The 21,157-nt window shown below is 49.0% G+C and overlaps 6 protein-coding genes and 1 non-coding gene across 7 annotated transcripts; 2 read left to right on the top strand and 5 right to left on the bottom strand.

Annotated features, from left to right (window-relative positions):
• Window positions 1-5,571: 5,571 nt before the first annotated feature.
• Window positions 5,572-5,895, bottom strand: DFJ58DRAFT_722470 (uncharacterized protein; the record flags this gene model as incomplete). Its single annotated transcript, XM_041384890.1, has 2 exons — window positions 5,572-5,735; window positions 5,814-5,895. The coding sequence occupies 2 exons, from the start codon at window positions 5,893-5,895 to the stop codon at window positions 5,572-5,574; spliced, it is 246 nt and encodes an 81-aa protein (XP_041249276.1).
• A 463-nt stretch (window positions 5,896-6,358) lies between these two features.
• On the top strand, window positions 6,359-9,929 carry DFJ58DRAFT_696717 (TPR-like protein). The gene is made up of 3 exons (XM_041383487.1): window positions 6,359-6,663; window positions 6,715-6,846; window positions 6,903-9,929. The coding sequence occupies exons 2-3, from the start codon at window positions 6,827-6,829 to the stop codon at window positions 9,892-9,894; spliced, it is 3,012 nt and encodes a 1,003-aa protein (XP_041249275.1). The 5' UTR covers window positions 6,359-6,663; window positions 6,715-6,826; the 3' UTR covers window positions 9,895-9,929.
• Window positions 9,930-10,196: 267 nt separating this feature from the next.
• DFJ58DRAFT_762132 (uncharacterized protein) lies at window positions 10,197-12,489 on the bottom strand. Its single transcript, XM_041388529.1, has 7 exons — window positions 11,822-12,489; window positions 11,617-11,769; window positions 11,324-11,515; window positions 11,269-11,286; window positions 10,803-11,204; window positions 10,550-10,676; window positions 10,197-10,468 (listed from the first exon to the last, which is right to left on the bottom strand). Exons 1-7 carry the CDS (start codon window positions 12,183-12,185, stop codon window positions 10,369-10,371), a joined length of 1,356 nt encoding a protein of 451 aa, XP_041249274.1. The 5' UTR covers window positions 12,186-12,489; the 3' UTR covers window positions 10,197-10,368.
• Window positions 12,490-12,960: 471 nt separating this feature from the next.
• DFJ58DRAFT_468773 (DNA-directed RNA polymerase) lies at window positions 12,961-13,886 on the bottom strand. The gene is made up of 5 exons (XM_041380528.1): window positions 13,776-13,886; window positions 13,623-13,720; window positions 13,544-13,570; window positions 13,304-13,353; window positions 12,961-13,243 (listed from the first exon to the last, which is right to left on the bottom strand). Exons 1-5 carry the CDS (start codon window positions 13,803-13,805, stop codon window positions 13,140-13,142), a joined length of 309 nt encoding a protein of 102 aa, XP_041249273.1. The 5' UTR covers window positions 13,806-13,886; the 3' UTR covers window positions 12,961-13,139.
• Window positions 13,665-17,515, bottom strand: DFJ58DRAFT_762108 (uncharacterized protein). The gene is made up of 5 exons (XM_041388528.1): window positions 17,264-17,515; window positions 17,039-17,202; window positions 15,007-16,985; window positions 13,776-14,954; window positions 13,665-13,720 (listed from the first exon to the last, which is right to left on the bottom strand). Exons 1-4 carry the CDS (start codon window positions 17,434-17,436, stop codon window positions 14,157-14,159), a joined length of 3,114 nt encoding a protein of 1,037 aa, XP_041249272.1. The 5' UTR covers window positions 17,437-17,515; the 3' UTR covers window positions 13,665-13,720; window positions 13,776-14,156.
• On the top strand, window positions 13,898-13,969 carry DFJ58DRAFT_t34. The gene has a single exon. It is a non-coding gene; the product is annotated as a tRNA-Thr (tRNA).
• Window positions 17,516-17,585: 70 nt separating the features above from the next.
• Window positions 17,586-20,433, bottom strand: DFJ58DRAFT_762105 (P-loop containing nucleoside triphosphate hydrolase protein). The gene is made up of 9 exons (XM_041388527.1): window positions 20,273-20,433; window positions 20,089-20,211; window positions 19,590-20,035; window positions 19,468-19,536; window positions 19,123-19,411; window positions 18,657-19,073; window positions 18,410-18,607; window positions 17,975-18,354; window positions 17,586-17,923 (listed from the first exon to the last, which is right to left on the bottom strand). The coding sequence occupies exons 1-9, from the start codon at window positions 20,398-20,400 to the stop codon at window positions 17,679-17,681; spliced, it is 2,295 nt and encodes a 764-aa protein (XP_041249271.1). The 5' UTR covers window positions 20,401-20,433; the 3' UTR covers window positions 17,586-17,678.
• Between the last annotated feature and the right edge of the window lie 724 nt (window positions 20,434-21,157).

Here is a 21,157-nt window from a genome sequence, read left to right as displayed (position 1 = left end):
TAAGAGTACTGAACGTGGGAAAAAGCGTAAGATTGAGAAGGAAAGACCCAAACAGAACTTACTAGAATGCTTGATTTGCGGTAGGCATAATCATGCCACCGCGAAATGTTATTGGAAAGGCAAGCTGATGAGGCGATCTCAACCTGGCTGGGCTGATATGAAATATCTAAAAATGCTCAACCAGTATAAGTGAGTCTTGGCTCTGCCTAGCTGCTATACTCGCAGAATGCAAGAACGTTCGACCCTAAAGGGGACTGCTACTGAACACAGAACCAGATGAAAGAAAGACCCTTGTAGTGCGATGGATGCGCGAAAGCGCAAGAAGAAAAGCGAAGTGAGCGTGAAGCGCGAGAGAGCGCACTAAGGTAAGCGCGAGCGTGGGAACGTGAGCGCTAAGGCGCGCGTTGTGCGGAAAATACCGGATAAGGAAACGGATAAGGAAGCGGATGTGCAAAGCGAGTGCAAACGCGGAGCGAGTGTTATAACGAGCGCGGATAAAGGTCTAGTATAGGTGGATAACGATAACCATTGGAAACACAAAGTGCGCCCAAGTGGTGACTACTACTCTAAGGTAAAACCCAATAGCAAGGGAAGTACAGCAAAGGGGAGTAATAATGATGGTGTAGTAAGTCAGCAACTTTATACTATGGAAATCGCATCGGAAGCGGAAGGGATAGGAGCAATAAGCGCTATGAATACGTAATGACATGTAATAATGCTGCAATGCTTGTTACAAACCACGAGGCAAGGCATATGACATACCAATGAGGTGGATGGACATAGAGGGACATTCCTGGATGATAGGCAATGCAGGGCAATGCAGGGCGCTTAAGTGCAATAAAGCGCGCAAGGTGCGCATGTGGGAATGCTGCGCGTTGTGCGGGAAAGTACCGCGCCTATGGCGCGTTTCGCAGGAAAGCTGCGCGTTATGTGTAAAACGACTAGGGACATGATAGAAGTCGAATATAGCTGATGGTGCAAGTCGTGCATTGCAGGCCAATTGTCATGAGTTGTGAAAAGGTGCAAAATGTGCCTATATGTGCCTGCAGAAACGCGAGTCTCTACACCGAAGTGTACGTCCTGTGATAAATTCAGACATGAGACTTCGGCGTGCTGGGGAAAGAAGACTTCAGGAACGTCATCCAGACCTCAAAAGCCAAAACGTGCTTACCAAGTGCGCGGCGAGGGTGACAAGACTGATATGGAAGTCGAAGACGAACCTAACATTGCGTTTATGGTTCAGTCTGATTGTGCCCCAAAGAGGGACCAAGAGTCAATGATCTGGTACGAATGGTTCACAGATTCAGGAACAACATCACATATAACCAGAGTTCAAACTGCACTCACAGATTATGCCCCAACGAAAAGTGAGGTGGTCGGGATAGGGAATGAACCCCTTGAAGTAAAAGGGCGAGGCACAGTTGAACTTGAAAGCTATATGGGCAATCAGAAGATCAAATTTTACTTAAAAAATGTACTATACATACCGAACGCATCAAACAATTTGTTATCCGTATGCCAGTTGGATAAAGACGGCGGATGTGCTAAGTTCGGCGGTGGGAAAGTGTCCTTGTATGCTAGACAAGGTCATCACATCGCAGAAGGAAATATTGATCATGGCCTATATAAATTAAATGTGAGAGCAAAATTAAAACCTATAGCAAGAGCACATACCGTACAATGAAGACCAGCAGCCGATTGGCTGACATGGCATAAACGATACGGACATGTAGCTATTACTGGCCTTAAGAAGCTATATAATGAAAAGTTAGTAGAAGGCTTTAATGTCGATGGAAGCGAACCTTCATTTGAATGTGAAGCGTGCATACGCGCGAAACAAACTAGGGAATCTTTCCCAAAATCAGTAGATGAACGAGCAGAGAAACCATGCGAACTTACGCATAGTGATGTATGGGGTCCAGCTAGGACCCAATCCATAGGAGGAGCTCATTATTATGTATCCTTCGTGGACGATTGTTCCAGAAGGTGTACCGTTGAATTTCTAAAGCACAAAAATGAGGTGTCGACAAAGGTAAAGGAATATATTGCCTACCTTGAACAACATAGAAATGAAACACCCAAAGCGATTAGGGTAGACAATGGTACTGAATATATCAATCATGAGCTGATAACATGGTGCAAAGAGAAGGGAATAGACTTACAAACCACGGCACCATATTCACCACAACAGAATGGTGTATCTGAGAGACAGAACCGAATGCTAACAGAATTAGCAAGAGCGATGATAACTGATAGAAACCTACCAGAGTTCTTATGGGCTGAAGTGGTTGCACACACCGCATATGTGAGAAATTGGGCACCGACCCGAGCATTAGATCATATAACCCCTGAAGAAGTATGGAGTGGTAAAAAACCTGACGTGTCATACTTACAAGAATTCGGCGTACCTGTTTATGTTCTCCAGGAGAACGCCAATCAGTCAAAAATGCAGCCTAGGTCCTTGAAACAAGTCTTTGTTGGTTATGTGGATGGACCGAAGGCAATAAGATACTATGACGCCCGAACACGTCAGATACGAGTGAGCAGAAATTATAAATTTATAAGCTCACCAGGAAACTCTCCACAAAGCGCTAGTGATGTGCAGTGCGAGGGGGAGAATGATATGGGAGAATTAGATGCGCAGACATCATGGGGAGCTGACGCGCAATCACCTATACAAGAACACTCCAAGGATGAACGGCAATCAGATATACGAGAACACTTACCAGAAAACAACTCAGATAAGGATACATCCGCAAGTAATAAGCGGAAAGAACCGCCTGAGACACAAGAGATGCCCAGAAGAACTAAAAGACAGACGGTTAGAAAAGACTACCGCAAGATGAATGAACCAGACTTCGAGGATGACGAGAATAATAAAGCTAAGTCATATGAAGTCAAAAACGGTGAACTGCCATTGCCAGAACTCACAGAGGAAGATATAGTCTTGATAGCGATGGTAGAAGGAGGACACATTGAACCCAATGAGCCAAAGAACCTAAGAGAAGCACAGGCGTCAATTGATTGGCCAAAATGGGAGGAAGCGATACGAGCCAAACTTACCCAGCTAAACGAAATGGGTACTTGGGAATTGGTAGAACCACCCGAGAATAGGACGCTCGTCGGAAACAAATGGGTCCTGGTTAAGCAAACAAATAAAGAAGGCGAAGTTATTAAATATAAAGCAAGGTTAGTAGCAAAAGGATACTCACAAATTCCTGGTATGGACTACACAGATACTTTCACACTGGTAGTACGTCTTGAGTCAATTCGATCGACAATGTCTGTTGCAGCTGCCCTAGATTGGGAAGTTGAGCAGATGGACGTAATAGGAGCGTATTTGAACTGGCACCTTAACAGAGGAGGTGTACATGGTCCAACCGGAAGGGTATGAAGACGGTACAGGAAGAGTGTGCCGACTTCGAAAGACCTTGTATGGATTGAAACAATCTGGACGTGAGTGGAACATTGAATTAAATAGTCATCTAACAAAGATAGGATTTAAACGTACTGAGTCGGATCCATGCGTCTATATAAGACAAACCGAGACAGGCACACAGATCATAACAGTATGGGTAGATGATCTACTCCTGTTTGCTAATAATCCCGATCTTATGAGTCAGTTAAAGACCAGTTAAAAGAGATATTGGACGTTACCGATCTAGGAGAACCTAAGAAAATAGTAGGAATTGAGATAACAAGAAACTGTGCTGAGAAAACAATTAAGTTGTCTCAAGCACGGTACATAGACTCAATCCTGCAAAAATACGGTCTCCAGAACTGCAATGCAGTAGGTATGCCCATGGATCTGAAAGTCATATTAGAAAAGGAAGATACCGACGCAAAAGGCGAGCGTAGTAATAGTTACGCCTCATTAGTTGGATCTTTAATGTATCTTGCAGTGGCGACACGTCCCGACATCGCGTATGCGATTCAGAGATTGAGCTCTTTTACCGCAAATCCTGGACTAACACATTGGTCAGTGGCAAAACAAGTATTAAGATATCTAGCAGGGACTAAAGACCTCGGAATTAAGTATCGAGGAACCGATTCCACAAACGCCAAAGTCAAATTTGAGGGATGGACAGACGCAGACTATGCTAATGACATCCGCGATAGAGTCTCAGTATCAGGATATGTATTCAAGCTAAGTGAAGGAGCCATTACCTGGAGTTCCAAGAAACAAAATGCCGTCTCACTATCCTCAACAGAGGCAGAATATACAGCAATGGCATATGGGGCGAAGGAAGCGGTATGGCTTCGATACTTGTTTGAAGATTTGAATTTGGCCCAAGAAGGACCAACAATCCTATACGGAGACAATATGGCAGCAGTTAGCGATAGCTCGAGACCCTCAATATCATGCAAGATCAAAACACTTTGATGTAAAAAATCATTACATCAGGAATAAGATTCGCGAGAAAATAATACAAGAGACATACTGTCCTACAGACAGGATGATAGCAGATGTACTCACAAAACCGCTAGCTAAACCATCACATCAGAGACTCTCCAACATGATGGGCATGTCTCCAGATTGAGGGGGAGTGTTGTGACATAGCAATCAGCCGACATGGTTCGTGCACTTCCTAGCGGAGTTACGAGAGCATCTGAGTGGCGGAGTAGTTAGTTGATATAATAGATAAACGGAATCAGCCGAGTATATTCTGCGCACCACGAACTCCTATTATTGTCGCTGTTCCTACTAAGCCCGGAACCTAAATCTTAAGACACCTCACTGATTCATCCATTCTTGTTGGAGTGTAGCCCCCGCTGGTCCACAAGAATCCTCACAAAAGTTGAAGAAGTCCTGCTCAGGGAATGAACTTCAACAACCTGAGCCAGACGGCCTCTTCTTAAGGAACTCGGGTGGCACGCAGACAGACCCGCCGGGGCTCTGCACTGAATGCTACAATGAGACTGAGGCACCGATTTTGAAGAATGAGGGGGCTAACTTGACTCACCTGAGTGTTTCGCTTTGGCAGTCTCAAAACAGTTCCCATGTCGTGTAGTCACAATGACTGCATCTCCTACCCCTAGCGCAGTGAGTTTTAGCCTCCAAATAGTCAGTCCACAAGGATGCGACAACAAATTTCTGTGGAACAGCAGAGTATTTAGCTCCATTGACAGAACTGTGACCGAGTCGTTCAGGGGCCAAAATTCTGTTGTTTATGTTTATGCGACAAACCCAGTACCCACATGTCCATTGCATACTTGGACGATCCATGTTACATCGAGCGTGACCCCTAGTCCAGCCTCGCCATAATTCATTCATCTGTAGAACCTTGCTGGCAAAGTGTCTACCCATCACTGAGGCTCCCTGCCCATGAACCTAGTAAGTTCATCAACCTGTTTCTGAGTAGGGCGCTGGTGATAACTGTCTGGCAGGTCGTTGAAGATGTACAATACATAAACGAAATCATTGACTATGCATTCTGCTGGAACAATCTTTTCGAGAGGTAGGGTTGTATAACCCGTTGACAGCGAGTGAATGTGGAAGGTCTTTCTGAAGCTGTAGCTGGGGTTTGTTCTGGCCTTGGTCATAGCCTTGATTTCGGGAAGGTTGGGATATCATAGCTTGGCGAGGAAGAAACGAGCTTTCTCATAAAGCCATTTCTCAGATATGTGGTAACCGTACATCTGAGCATTGCATTGCGGGGGCGGAAGGGATATATTGATACGGTTTAGTTTGGACCGTTTGGTACGTCCACAATCACTCTGTTCGTCTTGCTTGGCTGTACCAAGCCAAACAAGAGCAATGGAGAGGGATATCAGCAAACAACATCTGGTCACATCTGTATACTAGACATCACTCCATGAAGGCTTTGGAATGATTGTAGAGGCATTTGTTGGAGGGTTGACGCGGTGATCACCAGCCTGAGCTTCAAATTCCATTGTCAAACTCCTGTCTGACAAAACTAACTCCGACCTCAACTACATCGTCAGTACCAGTAACAGACATTCAAACTCCGACTTTTAAAGTACATAACTCCAGGAGTCCATCACAATCAACTTTCCATAGTACCGACTTTCAAATTTCATGCATCATGCATCATGGACGAGGCCTAAAGACCTAATACTAAGATTGATGAACAAGGTGTCTGCCGGCGCCGCGCGCGCGCAGCCTCCCTCAAGTGAATAACAACTGTTATCACCACCACCTCTCGCTTCTCTCTTTGTACCTACTAGCTATGCTTTGACAATGTCTCCACCGCTCCTTTCACATTTCCGTCACCCTTAGATGCCACTCGCTTGTACTTTTCACCCGCACGCAAAACCAACAACACAAACAAAAACAAAAACAAAAAAACCGAAACTGCAATTGCCACTCACTTCCGTATATATGCACTAGATCATCAAAATTACCATATGTTTTCTATCGAAGTTTACAGGACTCCGACGTTCTCTGCCTCGCACGAAAAGTTCATCGTCTCTCTTACTCAACGTCATTTCACAACTCTCTTCATCATTTGCATTCCCCATCGAACTCTGACTCAGCCCTACAGAATACTCACGCCTTTGCATCTAGGTATTTCGTCGCCGTAGTCAGATCTTGTAAGACGGCCCGGAAGACAGCTATCCCTCGAGTCCCTTTTAAGTCAGGACTTAGGACTCATCGTATCGTTTCGCTCGGAAGTGACTGCTTGAATTTCTGATCGCTCTGTGCGTACTATTTGCCCTGGGTATCCTTGATTTTGTACTGATACTCAACAGTGAGCTGAGATATTTGCAATTACGTCTTGTTTACCCTGCGGTGCTGCATTACTTTGATGCCCCCTGCGTTCTGTGCTGTCCTCATCTAACTTTATATATTTCACTATAATACATGGCAGACAATATGGAGCGGTGAGGAACGGTCTTTTCCATGTCTTTAGACAACCAACCTTATCAATGACCTTCAGATTTGAACAGCAGGCCGTGCTGCCTGACCTCGATGAGGCCATTGATCTCCATCGAGCTGCACTCGCGCTCTGTCCCCTTGGCCATCCTGATCGATCTATATCTCTCAACAACCTCGCAGACAGTCTTAATGTCAGATTCGAGCAACGGGGGGCGCTGCCTGACCTAGATGAGACCATTGAGCTCCATCGAGCTGTACTTGCGCTCTGTCCTCAAGGCCATCCTGATCGATCAATGTCTCTCTACAACCTTGCCATCAGCCTTCGAATCAGATTCGAGCGACAGGGGGCGCTGCCTAACCTAGATGAGGCCATTGAGCTCCATCGAGCTGCACTCGCGCTCCTTTCCTCAAGCCATTTTCTTCGATCATCGTCTCTCGACAACCTTGCTTACAGCCTCAATGCCAGATTCAAGCAAAGGGGGGCGCTGTCTGACCTGGATGAGGCCATTGACCTCTATCGAGCTGCACTTGCGCTCTGTCCCCTTGGCCATCCTGATCGATCCATGTCTCTCAACCGTCTTGGCAACAGCCTTAATACTCGATTCGAGCAACGGGGGGCGCTACCTGATCTCAATGAGGCCATTGAGCTCAATCGAGCTGCACTTGCGCTCTGTCCCCTTGGCCATTCTGGTCGATCCATGTCTCTCAACAACCTTGCTAACAGCCTTCTAGCCAGATTCGAGCAACAGGGAGCGCTATCTGACCTAGACGCAGCCATTGAGCTCCATGGAGCTGCACTCGCGCTCTGTCCCCTTGGCCATCCTGATCGATCCATATCTCTCAACAACCTTGCCAACAGCCTTAATGTCAGATTCAAGCAACAGGGGGCGCTGCCTGACCTCGATGAGGCCATTTGGCTCCATCGAGTTGCACTCGCACTCTGTCCCCTTGGCCATTCCGATCGATCCATGTCTCTCAACAACCTTGCCAACAGTCTTGATGCCAGATTCGAGCAACAGGGGGCGCTACCTGACCTCAATGAGGCCATCGAGCTCCATCGAGCTGCACTCGCACTCTGTACGCTCGGCAATCCTGATCGATCCATCTCCCTCAGCAACCTTGCTATCGGCCTTGATACCAGATTTGAGCAACAGGGGGCGCTGCCTGACCTCAATGAAGCCATTGAGCTCCATCGAGCTGCATTTGCGATCCGTCCACTTGGCCATCCTCTTCGATATCAGTCTCTCAACAATCTTGCCAACAGCCTTCGAGTCAGATCCAAGCAACAGGGTGAGCTGTCTGACCTGGATGAGGCAGTTGAGCTCTATCGAGCTGCATTCGCGCTCCTTTCCCCAAGCCATTTTCTTCGATCATCGTCTCTCAACAACCTTGCTAAGAGCCTTCTAGTCAGATTCGAACAACAGAGTATGACATCTGACTTGGAAGAGGCCTTTGGGCTTTATCTGCAACTCCCTGAAATATCTCATGCAGTCTGGTGTAAGGATCTTTACGCTGCAAAGTCATGGGCTGCCTCTGCCGAGCAGCTGAACCATCACTCTGCATTGGTTGCCTATCAAACCGCATTGGAGCTCCTTGATCGGCACGTCACTGTTTTGTCCTCTTTTTCCCGCCACTTCGATGTGATCAGGGAGGCCACTTCCTCCATTGCAATGGATGCTTTCTCATGTAATGTTCGCCATGGTGCTCTGACCACTGCTGTGGAACTGGTGGAACGAGGTCGTGCAGTATTCTGGACCCAGTTGGCCCGCTTCCGTACACCACTAGATGAACTTTCTGCATCAGGCGGCACTGGTGAAGCCTTGGCAGAAGAATTTAAACAACTCAGCTTTCGGATTCGTAAAGCGTTAGACGCACTAGATGTATCTCTTGAAGACCGGTCCTCGCAAATCCGGCAACTCATAATTCAATGGGATGGTGTTATCTCCCGCATCCGCAGGTTACCCGACTTTTCCCGGTTTCTGCTGCCTCCGCTGTTCTCTGACCTGCAGAAGGCAGGAGAAGACGGCCCAGTCATTATCGTCAACGCAAGCCGGTACAGCTGCGACGCCTTGATTATCCTGATTTCCCAAGATCCTGCACACGTGTCACTCGATATCACGCAAGCTGAGGTCTCTGAGTTGACCTCTACATTTCAGTCCCTCACATCGCATGCTGGCACTTCTGATCATAAAACCGAATCATACAAGATTGTCGGTGTTTTACGCACACTCTGGAGGCGTGTAGTTGCCTCCATACTTGAAGTGCTCAGGAAGTTCGTCCCCCGTGGCTCACGCATTTGGTGGTGTCCTACTGCTGAGTTCACCCTGCTTCCTCTCCATGCCGCTGGGCCTTACGAGCCGAATAGTCATAATTTCTCTCACTTTTACGTCTCCTCTTACACCCCAACTTTGGCCACCCTCATTCGCGCAAGACGGCAGGGTTCTCGAGATGCTTCTTCTCAGCATTTTGTTGCCATCGGTCAAGCGAGCCCGGACAGAGCAAAGGAACTTCGGTGTGTCGCTGCTGAGTTAGATATCGTCGCTCAGCGTGTCGCACCCGTTTTGTCCTTTACATCGCTTGCAGGCAGTGATGCAACAGTCCAGGGAGCATTCGACACATTAAGCCAAAAACAGTGGCTTCACCTGGCCTGTCATGGTATGCCGAATCAAGAAGAACCGTTTGAGTCTTCCTTCGCCATGTACGACGGGTCTTTAATGATCAAGGATATCATACGAACTCGCTTGCAGGATCCGGAGTTCGCATTCTTGTCGGCTTGCCACACTACTGTGGGTGATAAGTGGAGTCCGGATGAGGCGATTCATCTCGCTGCAGCCATGCAATTCTCCGGATTTCGTAGCGTAATAGGTTCCATGTGGTCTGTAGACGACGATGTTGCAGGCCAGATCGTCTCTCATTTTTACGACAACTTGGTTGACGATTCAGGGAGATTGGACTGCAAGCGTGCTGCAAGGGCATTGCACAAGGCTGTGAAGAAGTTGCGCAAGCAGATTCCGTTTGAACAGCAGATCGTATTCGTTCACATAGGTGTTTAGTTTGTTTGAGACTCACTAATCATTAATCATTTCCCGCTTTGTCATGTAGCCGCGACGACTGCGCCTGGTACCCCCCTCTCACAGTGAGTTTTAGCCTGGAGACAGTGAGTCTGCAAGGATGCGACAACAAATTTCTGTGGAACAACAGAGTATTTGACTCCATTGATACTATGACCTCCGAGAACTGTTCTTGATTTTGGCGACAGTGCGGTCAGTGCGATCTTCGAAGTATTAATATTGAAACGCGGGACAATCGTATGCGCACATCCCGTGCCTAGTATGAGCGGCGAATGCCCGGGCCCTTTCATTCATCTATTTCGTTCATACAGGCTTTTTTGCCCTCCAAGTGCTGATACTACGTATACTGATGAACACATCCAAGCTGCAGTTGTATCAAAATACAATCCTATACAAGATTAACCAGACCACAATACGGTAATACCACACTAAGAAAGCCTATCGCCCTGCATCAAACTAACAAATAATACACTCCTTCCCTCCTTCCTCAGTTTTCACCAACCTCGCCTCTAGCCGTGCTCGTAAACTACCATCAGGCGCGATATGCGGGGATGTGCTGCGAACGGACATTAGCGTCTATCACTTCAATTCCCCGATCGTCGTTGCATATTATGAGATGGCATGTGGAAAAACTCACTCAAACATCAACCCGCCTCCATCTTGTTCGCCGAGTGGCACTACGATCGCAGAGACATACAACGTGCCATGTTCGGACCAGGTATCGGGTTTGGCGGTAGGATGACGTAGGGCGTGTGGATCTGCTGCTAGAGACGTCACTGGTCAGGTTGCTCTATGTATGATGAATATACAGCCAGAATTTATGAAGATTCATTCAACAAAAGCTTCTCGCTTCATTGCAGAAAAATAGAACAGTATTGAAAGATCCTCACCTCCATTCCTCGTACGACAAGCAAGCATAGACTCGCCCGCACTAAAACGGAGCACCACCGGAGCACGCCCACTGGCACGCGATCCCAACGAGGTATTCTTCAGCTTCACGAGCTGCTTCTTGGGCATGAGTGCTGCAGTCTTACTATCCAATACAGATGTTAACGTATGCGAGGAACGGGACGGGGACAATTGCTTGAGCGAGGGAGATGAACAAGTCTGCATTAATCCGCGGTGGGGGTGCGAGGGAGGTGGAAGTAACATCTGTTTCTGTACATGTTTCTGTGTAGGTGTGTATGCACCTGAGAACGTTGCAGGGCCAGGAGAGCTTGGGGAGCTGGGCGAAGGAGGAGAAGGGAGGCGCGCGTGCGCTTGTCCATCATAGTTGAAGTCCCACTTCTTCGCTTCGCAGGCCCCCAAGCCCCGCTCCGTTCTCAAAGTCAGAGCCTTTTTCTCTGCCTGAAAAACTGGCCCTGTAGATGTGCCCTTTTGGCGAGTAGGAAATTTTCCTTGTTTGGTGAACGTGAAGAAGGCCCTGGAGAAGGAAGGGGAGGAGGCCGATCGATGACTACTGCTGCATCCACGTAGGTTGGTAGGCTGTGCTCGAGGAGGGAGAGTGAGACGTGCAATGGCCCTACAGCTCTTTTGGCTTTGGTGGACTTGGTGTTGGGTTGGGGACGATCGGTGGTGAAGAAGGTTAGTGCGAATATACGGCCTGAGAAGCAAAGAACGTTAGTTGGATTTCCCCATTGGTAAAGGAACTGAGGAAGAATCAAAGCAGGAATGAGGGTTAAAGAAGGAGCATAAGATATTCACCAGAGGCAATAAATTCCACGCTCACGCTCCCAACCGCACGTATACGTTTCTGCCACATCGCGATATCCAGTGTTGCAGCGAAAGCACCATTGGGGCCCTCTTCGATACGCACGTCATCTGGTGGGCGCTGACCAAGAAGGAGACTATCAGCAGCTAATGAGTCAAAAGCATGAGCTCCAATTCAGTTTCTCAACTCAAAACTCACCACTCCGTAACCCACTTGCGCATAACCCCGCACTGAGTCTGAGGTTTTGGAACAATGCCTGATTACTTGCCACCAAACATGCCTTCCTCATCTCACTTTGCGTTGCAGGCGTTAAAGGGGAGGAGTGTCTGAGCAAAGCATCAAGGAGCGAGGGGCGATAGTGGACGATAGCCCAATAGATGGCAGTGTGACCTGCTACAGCTGGCTCTTGAAGAAGCGTAGACAAAGACAGGTTCTTGGCAGAGCAGGATTGAGCGCAGGAGGCTAGGATTTCGTGTGGATCTGGGAGGGTCAGTTGCGGAGATTTGGGATTCAGGTTGAGGGAGTTGGTTGACGGGGGAACGACGAGATCGTGGATAAGCATAAGCACAGACTGACGGACGTGTTTCGTAGCTTTGGAGGATGTAAATGGGAGGAGAGAAAGCCATGAGCTTGGGCAGGATTTTACTTTACACGCCTTGGCATGCTTGCGCTTCTGGCAGGAGGAGGACGCAGACTCTGCGGGAACGGTTTTGCGGGAATCAAGCTGTGGGCGCTCTGGGAGTAATTTGTCCACGTCCACTGCGGCCAGTATTCGGGATCACTGCATCGTTTTGAGGTTGTGTAACTTGTGTTGTAAAGTCAATGTTGCTCCTGCTCCTAGGGCAACGTACGTGCCCACAGCCGACCCCGAGAAGGAGGCTCAAATTCATGCGCATCCGTTACAACAGTACTAGTCCTGCCAGTGGAAGCTGCCTCATTGTCGTGAGCGAAGGCGATGGAGATGGCGGGTATCGATGGAGCACCCCTGCGGATCGACAATGTGTCATAAGCAGGAGGAGGTACATCAATCTCAGGCTCTGCCTCTGCAGAAAGTTTGTCCGTCAGGATCATGAATACCAACAGTACATCAACTGGCGGTAAGGGGAACACGCAATACGTATACAAAGAACCACAATCATTTGGATTTATAAAGCATGCTAATTAAATTATAAGCCTGGCCTGTCATGCATTGTTATTCGGCTGCGGGCACTGGGTTTAACACCGCAGTCAGTAATCACTTCGAATAGCACACACGATGCACTCAACACTGCCATTACTACCACAGGATGTATCGCCAAAGTCAACGTCCCAGCTGATCAATGATACCCACTTGATAAACAAGTTCGCAAGACAAATCGTTACGTACAGGACGATGCATATGTGATACTGCGCCAAACTCCAGAAGGGATTATTGCGTGCACAACGGACAAACGACCGTAGTGTACTCGTCGTGAAAGTGGCTTGCACACACCAGCACACCAGCACTGCCTAGCTCCTCTCTTCCCACCGCTCATAGTCATTCAGTAGCAAGACTTGCGTGATACTTGTTTTCGACGGTTTCACATACAGCATCAAGATTCGTCAGTGCTTCAAGGAGCGCATTCAAGGACGAGAGCCCATCTGAAAAAAGTCGGATCAGCTCCTCAGGAGAAAAAATGTGAACAAACGAATATTACATACCATACATCTGTATTCGCAGCTGAATGAGGTTTTCGGAAGGATGGGGCACGCTGTAAGCGTCAGCAGATCAGTAAATCGAAATACATCTGTCATACATGAAGCAAGGGATGCCATGCTAGCGCATCTCAGTGTCTCTTCGCGATGACAGGTCCGGAGGGCATCGACCAGCTAGACCAAGCAACACCAGGAGAATAAAGCAAATCGCAGACCGCAGACAACAAGCCGATACCATTCACTGACCTATATCCGCAAAACTCCACCTTCGGGCTTCCAATACCATCATCAACTCAACATTCGTCAACCAAAGAACACAACATACTTTTTCATGATCATCCACCGCAGAGCATTTCCAATCGTATGTGACTCATCGAAAATTTGGAATGTAGCCGCAGATAGGTCTGGCGCGGCACCCGCCATCTGGGAGAGTTTCAGGTTATCGTGGGAGGGTCTGAGTTATAGCTCGTGCACGCACAATCTTGATTTTTGGGCTCGTCTCTGCCATGGTTGGTGAAGAGTGATGGGGTCGATGATAATGAGTATGAGGTCCCAGGTATCACTGGTATTTTGTAGGATTGATAGCTTGCCTTCCTCGTTGCCCGCTTAGCTCAGTGGTAGAGCGCGTCACTCGTAATGATGAGGTCGGTTGTTCAATCCAGCCAGCGGGCACGATGGATTTTTATTTTGCTGTTAACCTGTCCCCAAATCTATAACCATTCAGTTACATAAACAGAGTTAGTCGTCGTCATTGTCGCCGTAGAAAAAACCAAGGAGATATGGTATAGTTGTACAGAATGCAAAATACAAGAGTTGAAAGCATGCTAATGCTGAACACAATTCCACTTTTTAAATTAACCTACGGCTCCTCGAACACGTACAATCCGTCTAGCTCGCCACCATTGACCAGGCCCGTTCGCAGACGGCTAAAATCACCATCCCCAGCGTCAACAAAGCCCTTCCTGCTATACCCATCTGCGCGATCCACCACAGGAGGTGAGACGCTGAGTGTGCGAGGCGCTGAGTGGGAGCCCGGCGAGGACTCCTCAACGCGCAGTCGCTTTTGTAGGGAATCACCCCGGGACGGAGAGTCATTGCCCACGTCCAGCTCTTCTGACGAGCGTTTTCGTTGGCGAGGCGAAGGGATTGGCGCTACAGACTCTCCACGCCGCGCTCGGTCGTCAACAGGACGATCCGAGTCTGTCCGGGGACGCTTCGGCGGAGTCGAGGTACGAGGGACCTCGATAGGATCACCAGCAGCAGCGTTCTCTGCCTCGAGGTCTCCAGAAGAGCGTTTCCGGGGTGTGACAGTGTGCGTCTGGGAACGTGTGTTCGTGAGCTCATACTGCTCCTCCTCACTCTCTTCTTCCTCGTCCTCATACAATTCTTCCTCTCCTTCTAGCTCCTCTTCCTCTTCTTCCTTCACCACTTTGTTTCTTGGAACACGTACCTCTTCTAGAATTATTTCACTTAGATTCTCATATTCCGGCGGTTGCTGTGGTGGAGGCTGTGGTACCCGGGCTTGGGGTTCATTTTTGGGCGCAGGCCGCACCTGAGGAGTGACAGGGTTACCAGCGGCAACATTTGCCTTGATCATAGCACGCTCGCAGACAGAGCATCGGCAGTGATACAACGGTGCACATGCCTCGCGCCATACCTAATGTGGTTGGTTCGGACGAGGTAGCATTGCGGCACAGAATGAAACTCACCTGTTTGAACGCTTCGAGACTGTACTGTGCCATATGGGCCAGTGTAACCGGTACATAAGGGATAGGATGTAAAAGCTTGGGTGATTCTAGCACCGGTGATACAGGAATGGGGATAACGACTTGTAGTGGTTTCGGCCTTGCTGTTGGTGTTATCGTTGCAGGCTCATGCTCTTTCTCCTCAGGATGTGATGGTGGAGGCGACGGCGTGGTGTGCAGCGTTGTCGTAGAAAGAACAGGGCTCGTCGTGTGCGATCCATCGCTTCTCGTTGACGTACTGGTGCTACTCAAAGAATCGTCCTCGCGCTTGCCGCCGATGTCCAAGCCGCCGGCCGCCCAATCAACGCCATCAAACCATACTCCAGGCGTGCGCAACTCAGCAAGCACATCTTCAAGGTTCATCTTCGATGCGCGCACAGCAGGGTCTACCCAAGCGCCTCCTATCCCATTCGCAGACTCAATAACGAGCCGTCGGACAATATTGTTCATCCCAGGCAATAGGATCTGGCGCAGCTGTTTTGAAAAGGCACGGAAAGCCTGCTCACAAAGTCCGAACGAAGGTGGGGCTTGAGAACGAATAGTCGAGAGGCGTGGATGCGAGTCGTCGGTGGGTGAAGGAAGTGATGACGGGGATGACGGCCTGGAGAGTGTCCACGGACAAGGATGTGTAGCAGGAACTCTGATGCGGCGGCGAGACTGTCCACCCTCAAGAGGCTCGTCGTCGTCAGTTTCCGACTCGTAGTCAGGTTCCTCGCCAGGATCTCTGACACCTCCACCAGTTGGTCGAGCGTAACCATACCACTGATCGGCAGGACTACACCAGTGTCCGTCAAGAATTCGTGTCCGTGCCCAGTCAGCAATGGCCAGGTCGCGCACACCACCAGCATCTTCAGTCATAGAAAGCAAGTCGGGATCATCTTCATCCTCCGAGCCCTCGTAATCTGAGGAGTACGCTGAGCGCGGAGACGGTGAGCGCGAACGACGTGAAGGAGACAGGCTGTTGACGGGGCTATACGAGTCCCCCCCTTCTGTAGTGCGTGTATGATCTTGCGGCGGCGCTGCTACACTCTCCGGTTCACGATGATGGTAAGAATTTTGCGAGAAGTCAGTCCCCATGCCTTCGCTGGCCCAACGGGTAGCAGCGACAGCTTGCTCCATAAGCTCCGGCATTTTCGTGTATGACCGTAGCCACAGCTTTTCGCGGGCAACGTTCAGGACCTCTGTAATTGAGCCTTCGCCCAGTTCGATGAACGCATCGACTGTTTGACGCGTCTCCCAATCTGCTGATGCATATTTCCAGGGTGGAACACGTGCTAATGCGAGTTGTCGCGGGCTTGCGGGTGAGGAGCGTGACGAGGACGAGGATTGAACGAAACGTGGACCACCAATCGCCTCGCGGTCACGAGCACTTGATTTGATGCGGTTCCAAAGCCCCTCTGAACGACATGACCTACACGTTGCATCAACGCCAGGCCAGGTTTCATCATCTTCGTTTTCAGAACACAATACCATCAAGGCAGGATTGAGGGTAGTTGCATATGGGTTATAGCCGCCCAAGGCCAGATTAAAATTTCCATGGCTGTATAGTTGATTATAACCGCTGAGACGCATGTTACTCTGGATATCAAACTGGGGATCACACTCGGCGGCGGGAGCCTCACGTAGGCATACACCGCAAAAAGCGGTTTTGCGATGCTCGCGACACACGGATATCACGCCCAACCTTGGGACTACATGTGTTCGCTTTGCGGCTCCGAGGCCAACGGACGAACAAGGTGAATTGATGCGGCAGATGATGCAGGAATGGTAAGTCATAGTGCGAAAATGGGTGTGAGGGGGTAAACGGTAAGGCTGTGGAGCGATAGTTGCAGCCCCGGCAGCCCCATCTGCGGGGGCCTGAGGGCGTACGATTGCATATTGGTGAAGTATGTCATGAGGATCCAGGAGTGCGCATGCATGATTCCAAAATAGATGGGATTTGACTAGCACAGTGAATTAGCGCGTCACAGTGATAAGATAAAGGAGGTGAACACACGAGCAGTACACCAAGAAGGGGTGACATTCATCAACTTCTCGAGTTCTATGGCCTGACATAAAGCTGCATAGACCATTCTTGAGGGCCAAACCTCCCTAACTTCCCAAGTGAATGGACAGTATAGGTGCGTAGCGACATCCTTGAGGTACAAAGACGCAATATGTCTGTTATGCAGGCGTGTTTAATTAGAAATAGCTGCAATGCCATGCAGTGGCGCAGAGGTACCTGATGAGCTCTGGAGGGAGCTGTTGCCATGATCTGTTTGTATGTTTACCCTTGTAGATATGATCACCGGTTGAGTAGCTCGCAGTCGTAGCAGGCGCCGTTGATAAGGCCATGGTTGATGTTGTGGACGACGTTGAAAGGGGTACTGACGCCGTCGACGGCGAGGGGGCCATTATCTGAGTATCCTGTGCGAAGTGGACCTAGGCCTTGATTAGCGTATGGTAGACAGCCGGACCACAGATTCGATTTCGGGTCACCGTCACTCTCATACTGAAAAGTCACACACTTCCTTGGCTGGTACATTTCTCACGCACAGACCACCGCGTTGTGTAAGCGCACACTTGTTACATGAGAAGCATTCAAACATTCATAATTATCTAGATACGATCTAGATACACTATCGACATGCGAAATTCTATACAAAGAGCTTGCGTAATTCTAAACTGGCGGCATGAAGTCTGTCCAATTTCTTCTGCAACTCTGTGCGCTTCGAGGCCACAGTACTATGCTCCTGCACCATCAGTTGACACCGCGCGTATGCATCAGGCCCTGTCAAGCTCAACCCATCAACAAGCGCCTGTTGCATGCCCTTATGCAAACCGAGGACTACTTCATAGTCAATGGCCAATGGAATCATGTCAGCGAAGCGCTTGTAGGCAACTACAAAGGGACTCCTTCAGTTTAAATCTACGTTTTCGTGCAAAAACATACCCTGGAAGTACGCCCTTACTCCCGCCATGATCAGAAGGGCAGGCTCCATGGGATCCACGGGCAGAAGTTTTGGAAGATCACCGGCCTGCACGGAAAGACCGGCCTCGGTCAGCCCAGCGAGAGCCTTGTGGACGGCTTGCTGGAACGCTTGCCCGTGGATTGGGTTTGGGTGAATGGTGGCGGGCGCCCGATAATTCTGCAGTTTTGTGGTTAGCTCTCCGTGATCTCTGCAACCTTTGTAATATCCTAGGAATTTGGTCTTGTAGTCAGAGTAATAGTGCACGTTCAAAGTCGTTGGTGCCTTCTCGAGTTCCAAGAGCCAAGTGATTTTTTCCTTTGCTTGCTTTGCGGCGCTGTCGAGGTGCTCATTCACTATCATCCTGGGGTAACGATGGTGTCAGCGTAGAGGTGTCAAATAGTGCGGGATGCACATACAGTACGCTGTGAAGTGCGCCGCCCCTTCCCATTTTCCCAAAATGCTCGTGGACTAGATCGCTCAGTTCTTTCTTCAGAATGTCGTATGATTTGTCGAAAAGTATGAGCGAGGGCGTCTCCCATTTCTCGGTAAACTCCCTTATATATGTCTGTTGCACAATGAAAGGGTAGTTGTCGGGAAGTTCGCGAGTACGAGCCCTGGGATCTAGTCAGTTTTTGTTACAGCACAAGAATGAACCCCGAGGACCTCTGGGCGTGATTGAGAACATCTTCAATGTAAATTTCCTCCAATTGTGGCGTGGGCGACCTCGGAGTAAGCACGGGCCCTCCCGGGCCCACTTGAGGCTCCCGTGGTTCGTCCTCCTCGTTCGCCAGGAAATCAATCACCGGCAGTTCACGAGTGTCGCCCTTTCCCCATGGAATAAAATTTGGGGCTGTTGCTCTTACAGCACGTTTGAATGCCTGCTGGTGTGGTCGAATGGTCTGCAATATACCGTCTTGATCAGGCGTCCCCTCGAGTCGTCGAGATAACTGGCTCGAAAATTGACCGACTACACTCCAAACCTCACCCACAGGGTCGTTAGACGGCGCCTTGGGAAGTTTTATCATTTCGTCTCGAGTCTTGTGCAAAATATTGTATAATTCCTTATGGATCTCCGGAAGCCTATTACGTGTATATCAGCATCAAAAAGCGCCAAGATAAGAATTCCGACCTTTTCGTGATAAGCTCGGACAGAATCGTGCTCAGCCGCTCCGTCAGGTTGCTCGTTCGCATGAACTTCTGGTACTGCGGCTCTACGGTCGACCAGGGCTGTGTCAAAGCAAAGAAGTCATTTTCCTGCTTCCTTGCTTCGGCCCAGGAGATCCCGTTTTTGAGCGTCTGAGACCCAGGCTGCTTGACGCAGTACCAATTGTTCACGAGCGGCTCCTGCTCGTTTCGGATGAACCTTAGCCAAGTGCTCTCCTCACCAGCAGGAATGCGGTCCGGCTTTGTGAGCACGCCTGCGACATAGAAGTTAATTATCGCTTCCGAAGGTTTCATGAATGCAGAGACCCACCGACAGTGCGCTTGCCCTCGGGGTCATATTGCTTCGTCAAGTGATGCGCTCCTTGATTCTCGAAGTCGGCTAGGAAAATAGGAGATGTAAAGATAAGTAATTGAGACGCGAAATCCACTTACTTTCACAAGTAACCGTCAGGAGGATCACACAACTGGGTTTCTTAATGTAAGACGTAACCAAACCCTTGACGAGATCAATATCCCCGGTCTTTCCTGCACTCCCGACGCTCGCGATGAGTCCAGGAAGGTCCACGAATGAAAGATCCGCCACATCCTTGCCACTTATCTCCAAAGAGACGCAATTCTTCGAGAAAGATAACTCAGCTTGCTCAGCAGTCTGATCTTCTAGCTCGTGCAAAAACTTCTGGGCGTTGGTGCTGGGATTGAGGATTGCCCTTTGAGCACGCCTAATTCGATCTTCCACGTCCGCCTTATCGGTGATAGGCGATCCAAATGGAATCGTGGCCACATCACAGGGTTGGCCCGATGCGTCGGTGGTGATATGGAGTTTGACAACACACTTCCAGGCATCTTCCGAGTGTGAAAGTTTACATTCCGTTGGACACCTTCAATAGGATTAGACACGGCGTTTCCAAAAATAAAACGGGCATGCGCTAACCTCGTGCAGGTTCCAGCTGAGCGAGGGAGTGTAATCCCCGATATAGATTCTATAAGAGACGATTTGCCCGCACTCTGCGAGCCAATGACTGCAATCATAGGCAGGTCCATGTCCGTCTGTACACTAGAATTTACATTGACTCAATGAGCCCAAGAACATGACAGAAAGGGAGGAAAAAACTAACCCTGTCGTATGTAGGCGATTGATGAGGTCGAGCATCCTCCGGCGGTGCTGTGATAAAGTGGAGTCGGAGAGCCCGACGCCATTGTCTGCAGACGCTGTAGGGTCGACGCTGGAAGATGAGTTTTTCATTTCAAAAAGCAATGGTTAACAATTCGAATCCTAGAAGGATATATATCTATGTACACAAGTACTAATAGATCGATGGCCTCTTATATAATTTTTCGGCGCCAGTAAGACTACGGACTACCGTGACTAACATGAAGAAACAAAAGAAGGAAAGTTCTAGCGGCTGCCATCGGAAAGAACCATTGGGACTCCTGTCACAAAGCTGTGGTCCTGTGCCACCTGGGGACCTACAAGTTGCGATGCAGAGAACTTCTTATAATAAGAAAGAGCAGCACTGGCCTGAATCGGAAGACTGCCGTATAGATATGGCATGGGGTTAGAAACGAGGACAGGGGATTGCACAATGAATGATTGCAACAAGCTCGAGGACAAAGGACTGCAAAGAAGACAATGAAGATATCCTTTCACGAAGTTGTAACGAGGCTGCTTATCGACATATCAACAGTTACCGCTCGCCCTTTACAGAAAGAACACAGGAACTGTAATCTCTGATATCCTCAGAGCTCAACTTGTATTGTATCATTAGTCCCACATCAGTCACTGTACTAAGCAGTGTTTGGCATTTTTCTTTGATTGATACCATGGTACCATAATACTATCTCGGCACCTCGACCAGTATAGCTATCGATTGAGCCGCAGCTGCCCCATCCAAGTTGCTGGGGTAAGTCGTATCATTCGTACCTGCGGCTGAAGTCAGCCGTCTCCTTTGCATGATAGTACTAGTGCTCTGAATTCTGTTAGGCCTGGAAGACGAACATCT

This window comes from Suillus subalutaceus (assembly GCF_016647625.1).
Source record: "Suillus subalutaceus strain FC151 chromosome Unknown DFJ58scaffold_8, whole genome shotgun sequence".
NCBI lineage: Eukaryota > Fungi > Basidiomycota > Agaricomycetes > Boletales > Suillaceae > Suillus > Suillus subalutaceus.
This window is presented reverse-complemented; position numbering and strand designations above follow the sequence as displayed.